At 48.9% G+C, this 15462-nt stretch overlaps 1 protein-coding gene and 1 non-coding gene across 2 annotated transcripts in view; both read right to left on the minus strand.

The window, feature by feature from the left end:
- PRPF39 (pre-mRNA processing factor 39) overlaps positions 1-15462 on the minus strand; it is a 27959-nt gene continuing 12497 nt past the window's right edge. The window contains exons 5-10 of the mRNA XM_048486488.1: positions 12518-12685; positions 10336-10504; positions 8235-8342; positions 4573-4737; positions 4122-4248; positions 1-768 (exon numbers count right to left, since the gene is read on the minus strand). Coding sequence (XP_048342445.1) covers positions 371-768; positions 4122-4248; positions 4573-4737; positions 8235-8342; positions 10336-10504; positions 12518-12685 — 1135 coding nt within the window. The 3' untranslated portion in view covers positions 1-370. The remainder of the gene's footprint in view (positions 769-4121; positions 4249-4572; positions 4738-8234; positions 8343-10335; positions 10505-12517; positions 12686-15462) is intronic.
- On the minus strand, positions 358-440 carry LOC125427626. Its single transcript, XR_007243743.1, has one exon. It is a non-coding gene; the product is annotated as a small nucleolar RNA SNORD127 (small nucleolar RNA).

Here is a 15462-nt window from a genome sequence, read left to right on the forward strand (position 1 = left end):
GCCTTGAGGGGCCATTCCAGTAAACGGGAAGGGGGACATTGTGGCAGAATTCTTTATCGTTATGATCACATCACCTTCCCCTAAAGATCTTTCTCCTTTTTCCCATTAAAACCACCTTTCAAATAAATACACAGTTCAAAGACTGCAACTGGAGTAAATGAACAAGTGTTTTCAGACTGAGATTATCAGGGAGTCTGGTCTCCTACGACAGGGTAGGTAACAGGTGCAGCATCTTCAGAGTTTGAAGGGACCAAGAGACCATAATCACAGCAGGAGGCCGCTGCCTGAAACTGGGATCAGGCCCCCTCTTGCTTCCAGTGACAGCAGCTAACCTCTCCTTGCGAGGGAGTGGCAGGCAGGCAACATCAGTTTAGAGGGACTGGCGTCTCCATGGCACATCAATGCGCACTGCAGAGTCACACAAGTCATCACAGTTGCCAACACAAAAGCCCCTCAAGAAGCACTGTGATATCCGGCAAACCTTCAGGAAGGAACGTACCCCGTCTCTGTCGATAGCCTCCAAGAGCACCTTGCGAGCTTTCAGGAGGGACTTCTGGATTTTGAAGAGGTGCCGCGCCAGTTTGACGGCAAAGAAGGAGGCTTCGTAGCTCGACTTGGCGTTCTTCACGGCTTCCTGCAGGAGGTGCTCCGCCTCTTCCAAGTTCCCGTGCCTCCGCTCCAAACTCACTCTGCGCAAACGGATCATGGCCAGTCCAGAAACGTTCTCTTCAAAAGTCTTCAGGATCCTTCTGGCTTCGTTGATGTTTCCTGGAAGCGTGAGAGACGGAGAGAGCAAATGTCCAGCCGGTGAGGGATTCTCGCGGGAACACCCAAGAGACCAGAATCTAGAGCAAGACGACCAGACCTGCCGAGTCCCCGGCCCAGCATTCCACGCTCGGGTCACTTTTCTAGCCTTTGCATATCTAAGACCACTGAATACAGTCCCCCAAACTGTGATGTTGGGTGTCCTCAATCTCTCTCTCTGAACAAGCCTCCAGCAGCAGTGCTCTCTATCTGAAGCCAGTACCCATTAGATGTGTTCAAGCAGTGGAAACAGAGCTAGCTGAAACTGAGCCCAGGTAACAGAAGGGTGAACCTAGCTGGCGGAGTGATGCTCTCAAAGTCTCAGTTAAGGGGTTGAGAGATTTAAGGCTGCCTGGCATAAGGTCAGATCCTTCACTGATTCCTCCAGGTCAGCCTTGTCTTGTCTGACTGGCAGTGGATCCCTAGGGTTGCAGGCAGAGGTCTTTCAGGACACCTGCCGCCGAACCCTTTCTGCTAGAGATGCCAAGGATTTCACCTGGGGCCCTCTGCCTGCACAGCACACGGCCGGCCACTGCAGCTAGTTAAGCACTTGCCCCTCTTCCAAAGAACCCAGTACCTTTGTTCAGAAGAGACACTCAGATTGCCAAAAGTACTTCTTCCAGCTTCACTTAGCACAATGGTTCTCTCCCCTCTTTGCCAGCTTAGTGAATGTCTGCCACACTAACCCTGAAAACTGGACCCTTGTAACAAACTGTGCACGGGGCTGCGCATTTCATTTCTTTCCGTCTAAAACGCCGCAACTCAAGCAGAGCTAGACAATTTGCACATGTGACACCTCTCTAGAAATCACTGGATTGGTTTATTTATTTCTGGGACCCATCATGTGGCTGGATCTTAAGAAGAAGAAGAAGAGTTTGGATTTATATCCCCCCTTTCTCTCCTGCAGGAGACTCAAAGGGGCTTACAAGGGAGCAGCAGTGGCGTAGGAGGTTAAGAGCTCGTGTATCTAATCTGGAGGAACCGGGTTTGATTCCCCGCTCTGCTGCTTGAGCTGTGGAGGCTTATCTGGGGAATTCAGATTAGCCTGTGCACTCCCACACATGCCAGCTAGGTGACCTTGGGCTAGTCACAGCTTCTCGGAGCTCTCTCAGCCCCACCCACCTCACAGGGTGTTTGTTGTGAGGGGGAAGGGCAAGGAGATTGTCAGCCCCTTTGAGTCTCCTGCAGGAGAGAAAGGGGGGATATAAATCCAAACTCTTCTTCTTCTTCTTCTCCCTTAAAGCCGCTGGGTCCACACACCAGTCATGAATTTGTGCAGCAGCTCCAATGATCTCCTCCGCGTGCACTTGCACAGACATGAGGAACTGCTGTTGCTTTAATAGACCAGGCCCTGCACAAACACCGCCAAACAGCAATTCTCAAAAAGTCCCTTTTGCCTTGGAGAAAGCTTTGCAAGGGCAAAACGCGCAGGAGGGCCCTTTATCGTCATTAGAATCATTTTTATCCTGCCTGCCCTCACAACCAGGGTCCACCAGGCAACAAACAGGAGGGGAAATTAAAAACTCAAGAAATTAAAAATACAGTTGAAATTATAATTCAATTAAAACGATGGGAACAATGAGGCCAGGCTGTCTAAAGATGACCGGAGCGCACGGGTGGGTCCATTTGGAACCGGCACACAAAACGGGCGCCAGAACCTTTTCCATTCTGTTTTATGGGTCATGGCTTGGATTCTACTACTTGAGTGCCCTGAGTGCTAGAGAGCCACAGAGCACAGCTCCTCTTCTGCGGACCTCCCATCTGAACAAGGGCTCACTGAGCAACCCTAGCAGAAGAGACACATCTACCGTACGACCCAAGTCAAGGAGCAGCAGTAGCATAGGAGGTTAAGAGCTCGTGTATCTAATCTGAAGGAACCGGGTTTGATTCCCAGCTCTGCCGCCTGAGCTGCGGAGGCTTCTCTGGGGAATTCAGATTAGCCTGTGCACTCCCACACACACCAGATGGGTGACCTTGGGCTAGTCACAGCTTCTCGGAGCTCTCTCAGCCCCACCTACCTCACAGGGTGTTTGTTGTGGGGGGGGGGGGAGGGCAAGGAGATTGTCAGCCCCTTTGAGTCTCCTGCAGGACAGAAAGGGGGGATATAAATCGAAAACTCTTCTTCTTCTCTTCTTTTAATTGCTATATATTTGTTTTAAAAGTGTTGATGTTTAGTGCCGTCTGGACCCTGATTAGGTGGAAAGGCAGCATAAATGTTGCAAACAAATAAATGAGGTGCTCCTGAATCCCTGGTGCTCCTGGAGACTGACAGTTGCTCTGAACCTAGTTACAAATGCCTCATCCATCTTGCCACAATGCGCACTTTGCAACATGTGTGTTCTAAGTAATTTGCATTTTAACAGCCAGCTGTCCCCGCTGCCTCAACACTGCATATACAACGGCCTGTGGTGATCCCATCCCAATTTTCAAGAAGGATAGTGACAAGCTGGAAAGGGTCCAGAGGAGGGTGACAAAAATGGTAAAAGGTCTCGAATCCATGCCCTACGACAGTGATGGTGAACCTTTTCGAAACCGAGGGCCCAAACTGCAACCCAAAACCCACTTATTTATCGCAAAGTGCAAATGCAGCAATTTAACCTGAATAACCCCCTCAAGCCAGCCTGCTGTAGCCTCCAGCAAGTCCCACATGCACCTTTCTGTGCCTCTCTAGCATCTCTGCTGCCTCTGCACTCCCGCCCCCCTGGGCAGCAGCAACCTGGAGCGCAGGCACCAGGCCCGCTGGCTGAGTCCTCCCTGCTCACTGAGGTGCATGCACATCAAGTCCAGGGGCCCAGGCCAGCCTAGGGGGAGGGGGGGGGGCTATTTCCCCCCCACATGATGAACTCTGTGCGCGTGTGCCCACAGAGAGGGCTCTGGGTGCCACCTCTGGCACCCGTGCCATAGGTTCGCCACTACTGCCCTATGAGGAGAGACTGAGGGAGCTGGGGATGTTTAGTTATTTGAAGGGATGTCATGTTGGTGAGGGAGCAAGCTGCGGCTCCAGAGACTAGGAGTAATGGGTTTACGGTGAAGGAAAAGAGATTCCACCTAAACATCAGGAAAAGCTTCCTGACAGTCAGGGCTGTTTGACAGTGGAATGCACTGCCTCGGTGGGTGGTGGAGTCTCCTTCTTTTGAGGTTTTGAAAGAGAGGCTGGATGGCCATCTGTCAGGAGTGCTTTGACTCTGTGCGTTCCTGCATTGCAGGGGGTTGGACTTGATGGCCCTTGGGGTCTCTTCCAGCTCTATGAGTCTATGATCTTCTCTCCCTGAGCTGTGCCATTCCTCTGGCCCCCATGCCCCCAGAGAGCCACTCACCCTGCTGTTCTTCAAAGGCAGCCCAGAGCAAGTGGACCATCGGCTTCTTGGAAAGGTGTATCGTGCAAGCCCGACTGTAGACGTGCCTCACCCCTTCGATGCTGTGGTTCTCCATGTACTTGGCATACTGCATTTGAAGACAGAGCACAGACTGAATAATTCACAGCTTCCTCCGGGCTGCTGAATACTTGAGAGAACTATAAAATTCTTGTGTTTAAACCCACTCAGCACCTTTATTGAACCATTAGACTAGTTTCTGTAAGGAAGGACGAAGAGAGGCAACGAAGTTGGCATATGCAGCTGTCAAATCTGGTTGCAAGCAGACCATCTCCTAATGCAACAGATATAGTTATACATGAACAACATTCAAACAAGAGTACAGAAGGTTAGTCACTGATCAGCAATGTTTGCAAAGGGGGAAACAGCTGCGCTCGGGAGCGACGCCCCGTACCTTGATCCAGAACTCCTCATAGAGGGCACAGGAGATCACGCATCGCTCAAAGAGGACCACCACGCGCTCGTGAGTGCCGTTCTCGATCTCAAAGTCCAAGTACTCTTTCCAGTTCTTCAGCTGGGTTTTCTCCAGAGGTTTCACATGGAAATAGGGCCGTTTTATCTGGAAAGGATGTGTGTAGTCAGAACGGAAGTACAACAGTTTTACAATGTACCACACCTCAGATCTGGGCAAACCGGCTACTGCGTTTTCAGTTTTGGCTAACAATCCTCAAAAGTTCTCAAAGTATATGGATGGGGAGCGGGCGCTGTGTGAGCATACATCCTTCACCCTGACTTGGATGGCCCAGGCTAGCTGAGTCTCACCAGATCTCGGAAGCCAAGGAGGGTGGCCCTGGTGAGTTCTTGGATGGGAGCCCACCAAAGAAGTCGGTGGTTGCTGCACAGAGGCCGGCAACGGCCAGCCGTCTCTGTTAACCTCTTGCCTTGGACACCCTAAGGGGCTGCCATGAATTGCCTGTGGCTTCTGGCACATTCCATCCCCCATATCCTTTTCCATGGACTGACCGTCCTCACTTGCTGTAGCCGGGAGCTTTTTGGACTCTGCTGGGTTTTTTACGGTCCTGAAACATTTGTTGACATCCACGTCGGCCAGCAAATCACACAGCACCAGACCCAATTGCGATCCATCGGGGACTCCGCTGCAAAGACTGCCTGCTGACTCCTATTCTCTGGTATCCAATGAAGGGAGTTTTGACTATTGAACGCTTCTGCCAGAAAAGTCTAATTGGTCCCCAAGGTGCTACCGGACTCGAATCCAGCTCTCACAGTCTCTTGTTTCTGAACATTAATGCTGCTCATCCCAACAAATGGGGGATCTTATCCTAGGGTGAGTTAACTCAAGAGCCTCTGGAGAAGTATTTTGTCAGAAGTTATTTGAGCCAATATCAACAGCCATCTCTGGACAACCCTGGGCCAAAACTCTTTTGTTCTTTCACGGCAGCCTTTGTGAACGGAGACAGCTGCCCCACCCCCCACCCCCAGCACGCTGCCTCTCCTTCTCAGATGCTCAATGTGCTGCCCTGAAGGAAAAGCAGGAGGTAACCACTGAATTATGGTTCAAGCACACTTGAGGTAACCACAGGTTTCTGGCAACTGGATGCAAAGAAGGGAATGTTTCGTTATCTTGCAATGCCACTTTAGCAACGAGCGAAATGCTGCCAAGAAACAGCAGGGTAATGAAATCATAAATTAAAACTAGGCTGACGGTGGCAGAACCTCGGCAGAGAACAAATGGATCCCACGCCCACATGACTCAACACCACACTTCACCACCGCAGAATTCACTCCTCTTGAAGAAGAAGAGCTTGGATTTATATCCCCCACTTTCTCTCCTGTAAGGAGACTCAAGGGGGCTTACAAGCTCTGTCCTTTCTCTTCCTCTCCCCACAACAGACACCCTGCGAGGTGGGTGGGGCTGAGAGAGTTATGGAGAACTGTGACTGCTAGCCCAAGGTCACCCAGCAGGAATGTAAAGAGGGCGGAAACACAACTGGTTCACCAGATAAGCCTCTGCCACTCAGGTGAAAGGAGTGGGGAATCAAACCCAGGTCTCCAGATGAGAATCCACCTGCCGTTAACCCCCGAATACCACCCCCGAAGTAGGCAGCCTGGCTCTACTGCCACCTCCACCTCCCTTCACCTTTGCCCTCAAGGTCAAGCAGCAAGTGCCGCGTGCCACAGAGAACTCTGCAAAATGGTGCTTGAATTTTCAGTCTGTTTAACCTGAGATGCCACAGGCTTCATGCGCTGGAGTCAAAAAGCTCCCAGCAGACAGGAACAATCAATGCATGGGCTTGATGCTGAGAAAGGTGAGCAGTTGTGTGCTCGAGACTCTACCCCTTTCAGTAAGCAAGGCAGTAGATAACACACACACGCATGCATGCATGCACGCACGCACACAGACTAGAGGCCCATACTTCAACCGGTTCATTGCTTCAGCCAGTCAAGCATCCGCAACAGGTTGCTGGAGACAGCACTCCTAAGCAGATCCACTCCAAGTCCCACTTAAGGTTGCTTAACGAGGCTTAGATCTACTCCAAATCCTACTCAAGGCAGTTCAACAGGGCTTACTCCCAGGAAACTGTGTTAGGGAGTGAACTCTAGAACATAAGAACATAAGAAGAGCCTGCTGGATCAGACCAGAGTCCATCTAGTCCAGCACTCTGCTACTCACAGTGGCCCACCAGGTGCCTTGGGGAGCTCACGTGCAGGATGTGAAAGCAATGGCCTTCTGCTGCTGCTGCTCCCGAGCACCTGGTCTACTCAGGCATTTGCAACCTCAGATCAAGGAGGATCAAGATTGGTAGCCAGAGATAGACTTCTCCTCCATAAATCTGTCCAAGCCCCTTTTAAAGCTATCCAGGTGAGTAGCCATCACCACCTCCTGTGGCAGCATATTCCAAACACCAATCACACGTTGCGTGAAGAAGTGTTTCCTTTGATTAGTCCTAATTCTTCCCCCCAGCATTTTCAATGAATGCCCCCTGGTTCTAGTATTGTGAGAAAGAGAGAAAAATTTCTCTCTGTCAACATTTTCTACCCCGCGCATAATTTTACAGACTTCAATCATATCCCCCCTCAGATGTCCCCTCTGAGAGCTCCTGGGGAAAGATCCCAGAACAGCCATCTGCTCAGAAGGTTTGGCCAGAGCTCTCTGGAAATACCCAACTGCACAGAACAAATCTTCATTCTGTGTATATGTCAGATCAACAGGGTCTCGTGGATAGCCCAGTCTGGCCTCATTTTGTTAGAGCTCAGAAGTTCAGCAGCGTTGGCCTTGGTTAGTATTTGGATGGGCAACCTCCAGGGAATACCAGCGTCACGACATGGAGGCAGGCAATGGCAAACCACTCCCAAATTACTTTCGCCTTGAAAACACTATGGGGTTGCCCGAAGGCAGTTGTGTAACTTGACAGCACAAAATAGTACTACTAATAATGATCAACAGCCCTACAGCATCAGCTAGCACAGCCCACAAATGCCAGATGTTCACTAGCCACAGGTTCACAGTATCAGATCATAGCTGAGGTCCCAGGTGGCCAGCACCTTCACTGGTGCCTCTTCGCTACAGCTGCTGCAGATTCTACTGGAAATGCTGGGCAGGGGCCCACCAACTCCACACAGCTGACACCGTCGCCACCTCCAGCCAATAAACAACAGAGGCAGCCTGAAAGGCAGGTGGGAGGGGGTCCAGCAGTGGTGGGATCCAAAAATTTTAGTAACAGGTTCCCCTGGTGGTGGGATTCAAACTGTGGCGTAGCGCCAATGGGGCTGGGCGGGGCACGGTGGGGGCATGGCCGGGCATTCAGGGGGCAGGGCATTCCTGGGCAGGGCTGTGGCAAGGACGCAGCCGCTGCGCCAGTCCTTGGGTGGGAAACGAATGCATGCAGGCGCAGGCTGCCACGCACGCCGGTGCACCTCCTGCTAGACTGCTTCAAGTTCTGCGTGCTACTGCTGAGAGGAGGGGCGTAACTCAGGCAAAAATCATGGGGCAAAATCTCCAATTAGTAACCCCCTCTGGGCACACACAAATAATTAGTAACCTACTCTCGGGAACCTGTGAGAACCTGCTGGATCCCACCTCTGGGGGGTACTTACCGCCTCCTCAAAGGTCCACCGCTTGCTCACTTCATGCTCATTGTGATTGAACATCTCCTGATGAATCTCAATAATTCTGTGGCGCATGTTTTCTATTTCAGTGATTAACTGCAAGAACACACAAATATAAAAGAAGACAGGCTTCCATCAGACACCAAAACGCTGACCACATCCTCTGAAACACCCCAAGAGCTGAGAACCTGGGAGAGTTCCTGTCAGCCAAACTGGACAAGGGTGAAGATGTAAAATTTCCCCAAAATGCTGAAGACACCAATAAAAAAATTATTTTCAGGGGAAGGGAGGAAATCTGGGGGGAAACTGAAATAAACACAGATTTGTCTTCTGCTGCTCCAGAGACTAGGACAAAGAGCAGTGGATTCAGAGTAAAGGAAAAGAGAATCCACCTGAATGTCAGGAACAACTTTGTGACTGACAGGGTTGTTTGCAGCGGTGGGATCCAAAAATTTTAGTAACAGGTTCCCAAGGTGGTGGGATTCAAACTGTGGCGTAGCGCCAATGGGGCGTGGCAGGGCATTCCGGGGGCGGGGCATTCCTGGGCGGGGCTGTGCAAGGACGCAGCCGCTGCGCCAGTGCTTGGTGGGAAACGAATGCACGCAGGCGCAGGCTGCCACGCACGCCGGTGCACCTCCTGCTAGACTGCTTCGAGTTCTGCGCATTACTGCAGAAAGGAGGGGCGTAACTAAGGCAAAAATCACCTGGCAAAATCACCAATTAGTAACCCCCTCTCGGCACACACAAATAATTAGTAACCTACTCTCGGGAACCTGTGAGAGCCAGCTGGATCCCACCTCTGGTTGTTTGGCAGTGGAACGTGCTGCCTCGGAGTGTGGTGGAGTTTCCTTCTTTGGAGGTTTTTAAACAGAGGCTGGATGGCCATCTGTTGGGAGTGATTGGGTCTTCCTGCATGGCAGGAGGTTGGACTAGATGGCCCTGGTGGTCTCTTCCAACACTATGACTCTACTTATTTTCCTATGAAACAAACTTCTTTTGCTGATTTAACGTAACATGCATAATGCACAACTTAATTGGAATATAAAACAGTGCTATGTGGCTTATCTTGGAGATTTAAAATGTATTTGGTTTCCATAAACTGCAGGTTTACCCAGAACTTGAGAAGAGTGGCAAGCCGCTGCACCCTATGCCACCTCAAACTCTCATACAGTCACAATGAGTGGGAGAACCAACATATTGAGTTTATCATATTGAGTTTATCATATTGAGGGTACAATGAGCACGCTAGATATTTCAGTGCTCCCCAATCTTTTCAATGGAATGAATGAAATGCTTTTTAAAGACCAGACTCCCCCCCCCCCCACCCATTGTACTTGGTATAAAATAGAAAATATTTCGTAGGCTGTTTTTCCCAGAGCTCCCCCCAATTTCTGAGTTTTTCTGTTCAAACCTCATGTTTCCCCCCAATTTTCCCCAGGCTTCCACATCTCTGGAGCACATGACCTCCAGACCCCCAGTCCACAAACGTGGTCCTCCGCAGCCAGTCCTTTCGCTCAACATCCGCCTGCCTCTCCTCATAGTCCCGTGTCCTTCCCACACATCAGTTGTCCCTAAACATTCAGGACCTAAATTTCCACATTTTAAATGCCCCTCTGATTCTTTCTTTCTTTCTTTCTTTCTTTCTTTCTTTCTTTCTTTCTTTCTGTCTGTCTGTCTGTCTGTCTGTCTCCATCCATCCATCCAGTCTGTCTGTGTGTCTCTATCTATCCTATCTAATCTGTCTGTCTGTCTCTCTATCTATCTATCCTATCTAATCTGTCTGTCTGTCTATCTATTTATTTATTTAACTTAATATACCGCCCCATCCCCGAAGGGCTCTGGGCGGTGTACAACATAAAAACCATACATAAAATCATCATATAGAGCTTCCATGAATATAACAAAAACAGCAGTTATTCTAAGATGGCATCTCACCTAAACCTAATCCTCCTAAAAAGGAGAGAGAGGCAGTGGGTCCTGATGGTATTAGGACCTATGATCTCAATAATGGGTCCCGATGATATTAGGGACCCATGAACTGGTGGGGGGTGGGGGGGGGCACCATCCTTCGGCCCTGATCCAAAAGTACCTTAGCGGGGTCTGTTATATCTTCTGTTCCGGAAGGGAGGTCATCTCCAGGCGGTGGGTCCTCTCCACCGTGGCTGTTGGCAGAAGATGCCAGTTCTCTCCGCAGCTGAACAAACTGCTCAGTGGTCAGAATGTCCCGGGGCAAGTTATTCTGGACATGTTCTTTGAACCTGCAATGAGGCAAGGGGAGGGGAAAGAAGGGGCAGCCACGTTAGTACACGCTGGATGCGATAACATCATGACCAGAACACCACACAAGCCAGAAATCTCTGAGGGGACCCAGGAGATGCCCCATTCACCTGTCTGAATCTGGCTCAGTGAACAGAACACAGACCCAATGAGCTCGGGTCGGAAGGAGCGGCTATTTTAAGACCAGCAAATGTTCTGCCAAAACAAGCACAAAATTCAGCTCAGCTGCATACTCGACATAGTATTGCCCTTTCAGCTAACAGCTGGCTTAGCTTTCCAGCAACTTTCCCCTCTTTTTACATGGATTAAGAACCAAGCCAGCAGGATCAGACCAGAGTCCATCTAGTCCAGCTCTCTGCTACTCGCAGTGGCCCACCAGGTGCCTTTGGGAGCTCACATGCAGGATGTGAAAGCAAAGGCCTTCTGCGGATGTTGCTCCCGAGCACCTGGTCTGCTAAGGCATTTGCAATCTCAGATCAAGGAGGATCAAGATTGGTAGCCATAGATCGACTTCTCCTCCATACATCTGTTCAAGCCCCTTTTAAAGCTATCCAGGTTAGTGGCCATCACCACCTCCTGTGGCAGCATATTTCACACACCAATCACGCGTTGCGTGAAGAAGTGTTTCCTTTCATTAGTCCTAATTCTTCCCCCCAGCATTTTCAATGGATGCCCCCTGGTTCTAGTATTGTGAGAAAGAGAGAAAAATTTCTCTCTGTCAACATTTTCTACCCCATGCATCATTTTATAGACTTCAATCATATCCCCCGTCAGACGTCTCCTCTCCAAACTAGAGAGTCCCAAACGCTGCAGCCTCTCCTCATTCCCTTGATCCTTTCCACAATCACTGTTCTCATCTGTCAGAAACAACAAAAATTGACCATGACAGTTTTTTTACCTTGAGGAGCATTTCCAAAGCTTTGTTTGGACTGGGACCCATGCTCAACTTCCGCCTTGACTGCAGCACCTTTCTACTCAGCAGAGAAATTAGCAAGGTTTCACCAGAGTTAAACCCCAAGTGACCTAGAAGCGCGTAAAGCATCTTTACCTATGGTATCAAGATCCACGGCCTGAGCTTTAACTCAACAACTTTCTGTCAGCTCTCTGCACATGCACATGTGAGCACTTGAGCTTAAAGTGCTTCCTCCAAGGTTGTTATAAAATAAAGGAAACTTACCCAAGGGAACAGCAATGATTGCACACTGGGCAAACAGCACAAGTGTTTTAGAAAGGAAATACCAGCCTGGCAAAAATGACAACCTGTCTGTTCCCACAGAAATAATAAAACACAAGAGCAGCCCTATGACACAACACAGTAAGGGAGGTTGTAGGATTTGGTCCCTTGGAGGAGTCCCAAAGAGGGCAAGCGAAGTTTCTGGAATTGGTTCTGGTGGGTTTTCCGGGCTGTGTGGCCGTGGTCTGGTGGATCTTGTTCTGTGGTGGTCTGATCCAGCAGGCTAGTTCTCATGTTCTTAATGTTTTGCCTGCATCTGTGGCTGGCATCTTCAGAGGTGTATCACAGAGGGAAGTCTGTTACACACTGTTACACACTGTGAAGATGCCAGCCACAGATGCAGAAAAAACGTTCGGAACAAGATCCACCAGACCTCAGCCACACAGCCCGGAAAACCCACCACAACCAGTTGAATCTGGCCATGAAAGCCTTCGACAATACAATTTCTGGAATGTTTAAGGCACAGGATTTGGGACAGGCCCCCTTTCCCTTGTGGTGACAAACCTACCTTCATCAAGAGGTAACTGCACACAATGTCAGGGATTCCCTGACATTTTCATTCATGAATAACCGAACATAAGCAGGTACTGAATACAACTGAGTATTGTTTTCAAAGCCAACGAATGCTTGAGGCGCACTGATTTCTCAGGTCTTCCTGCCGGGAGGGCAACCCTTTCACGAGGAGCTGCATTTAGTACAGCCACATGAAATGTGGTGGAGAGGAGAGGCAGTCAAATAGTGCTCGTCTTGTTCCTCTTACCTTTGGAAGTGATGGCTGTACAGCTGCGTTGGAATCCCCAGAATGCGTTCAAAGACGGCTGTGACAGCCTTCAGGTTACCTTGTTCGTTTTCCCAGTTGACATAAATTTCCCAGAGTTTATCAGAGCGGAAATCTGTCCCTGCGGCCAACACGGCATGCTCGTAGGTCCTGGGGCATAAATGATAAGAACATAAGAACAAGCCAGCTGGATCAGACCAGAGTCCATCTAGTCCAGCTCTCTGCTACTCGCAGTGGCCCACCAGGTGCCTTTGGCAGCTCATGTGCAGGAGGTGAAAGCAATGGCCTTCTGCGGCTGTTGCTCCCGAGCACCTGGACTGTTTGCAATCTCAGATCAAAGAGGATCAAGATTGGTAGCCATAAATCGACTTCTCCTCCATAAATCTGTCCAAGCCCCTTTTAAAGCTATCCAGGTTAGTGGCCATCACCACCTCCTGTGGCAGCATATTCCAAACACCAATCACACGTTGCGTGAAGAAGTGTTTCCTTTTATTAGTCCTAATTCTTCCCCCCAGTATTTTCAATGAATGCCCCCCTGGTTCTAGTATTGTAAATTTAGTATTGTAAATTTAGTATTGTAAATCCTAAATGATTTAGGATATCATGGAAAACAGTCCAAAGTACAGAACCCAGCCCAGCAGCAACTCCTCTTCCTGTTATCTCTCAATGAAGATGCTCTGAAGTCACATCACCCACCAGGATGTTTTGCACCTTTTCAAACAGTATCCACAGGTTTTACTGGCACAAGCTAGGAATGAGTCTGGTATCACTTCAGACACCAACAAGAGTTTGGGGGTGTCACATGCTGTTCATGTAAAGAAGTGGATGGTACCTTTTATCATATGTGGTGGATGTGCTAAAAGACCAAAAAAAATGGAAACAAATACACCTTGGCATTTGTAACATTTTGAAAATTAAATACACTATGGGAGCTAAGGGGATAGGGAGAGTGGGAGGTATTCTAATGTGATTTTTATTGTTGTTTAAATGGTAGTATTTTATTCATGATGTTTTTAATTGTGGTTTTTATTGTTTTTAATCTGTGTAAGGCACCTAGAGATGCTAGTATGAGGCGGGGCACAAACATTATAAATAAATAAACAAACAGTACCCTGTTGAGCGTTTTTCCCCAAAAAAATTCCAACCAAATTGTTAAGATATACGTTAACAGTGGCCAGAGTGATGTTTGCAGCAACATGGAAAGTGGGACAAGCATCCATCCCAGGAAGACGGGGAAAATAAATTAACTGAATATGTGGCGATAGCAAAATTAATGAACTATGTGAACAAAAGAGCAATTAAAGAATTTCAAGATAACAGGAAAGCATATTATTTATTTCTAAATAAGGAGTCAAGAGGGATATATAATATCTCTGAATTACTGCAGTGAAAATGTGTTGAAACCGGGGAGGGGGTGGGCAGAGAGAAAGATGACTGTAACAGATTAATTCAATTCAATATTTGGGGAGTATTTTAGCAATGAATAATGATCGCTACTGCAAGCTTCTTTCTTATCTATTCTCTTTCATTACCAAGTTATAATATTATATTGTTTAACATCAGTGTTGGGCTTATTAAGTATTATGTAGAGCAGTGATTCCCAACCAGGGTTCTGTGGTACCCTGGGGTGCCGTGAGCATGTCCCAGGGGTACCACGGCAACACTACCGCCCCCCCCCCTCACTTTTGTGGTGTCTCCCGCCGGGGCGCCAGCAAGGACATGGAGCTGACCCAGGAGGCAGGGCTTGCCGCAAGGTCAGCAGCCAATCCCCCCCCCCACCCAATGCTTCCCTTCACCCTGGGAGTGGAAGGTGGGGGGTGGGGGTGGCAAGCAGGGGCACTGGGAGGGGAAGGTAGGGAGATGGCAGGGGTACCGTGAGATATGAAGAGTGACGTCAAGGGTACCGTGATGTCAAAAAGGTTGGGAAACACTGATGTAGAGTATTTTATTATTGCTGTCAAGAAAATTAAAATATTCACGATGCAGTGCTCGTTATATTATCACTTGCTGTTCGTAACTGCTATCACTTATCATTCACTATATTACTGTTTAACATACTGAACGTATTTTTCTCTTGGTCTCGGAATGTAATTGGAACGGCTGCTAACTTTTTTTTCCTCTTCTCTTCTATTCCGTTTCTATGTATTAATTTTTTAAAAAGAAGAAAAGCCTTGTTGGTCTGCAATGTGCTGCTGAACTTAAATCCCTGCAGAAGGGCACAGCTCTCTTCCCAGAGACTGAGGATATCTGAACTCATCTAAACACACGAAGCGGCTCTTTTCCACTCAGACTGGCAGCAGATCTCCAGGGGGTCTTTCACACCACCTAGTTCCTGCCCCTGTCCACTGGAGATGTCCGGGATAGAACCAGTGACCTCCTGCACACCAAGCAGAGACTCTCCCACTGAGTTACGCCTCCCTCAGGTGCCACATTATGTTGCCAATTTTTTTAAAAAATGGCCTGGATCCTACAGAGCGTGGGCAATGCTGTCGTTCTTATATTCATCCTTCAGCAGCCCCCCAAGGTCATCCAAATACTGATGATACAAGATGTGGAGTTTGCAGACAAGAACCTGGAAAAGTCGCCCATCCCTTTCCCTTCCGTCAGCCAAAAAGCCTGAGGCGCAGCTCCTTAACCCACACCGCCACCCTTCCCCCACCCTCCAGGGTGTGCGGTTTTGTGCACCGACATCGGCAGTGTCGAGTCCTTCTGGGGGTAAGGAAAGGGACAGAAGAAGAGAACCAAGAAAATTTTTTAAAAGTAAATATGAAGTGCACTCCTGAACTACACTTGTTAGGAATGTGTGACAATAGGCAAACAACCGAAAATAGAACACTATTTCAATACTTATCAGCAGCGGCTAGGATTATGCTAGCCAGATATTGGCGTCAACAGACAATTCCCTCGATATTAGAGTGGCAACATAA

Source organism: Sphaerodactylus townsendi, linkage group LG02 (genome assembly GCF_021028975.2).
Source record: "Sphaerodactylus townsendi isolate TG3544 linkage group LG02, MPM_Stown_v2.3, whole genome shotgun sequence".
Lineage (NCBI taxonomy): Eukaryota > Metazoa > Chordata > Lepidosauria > Squamata > Sphaerodactylidae > Sphaerodactylus > Sphaerodactylus townsendi.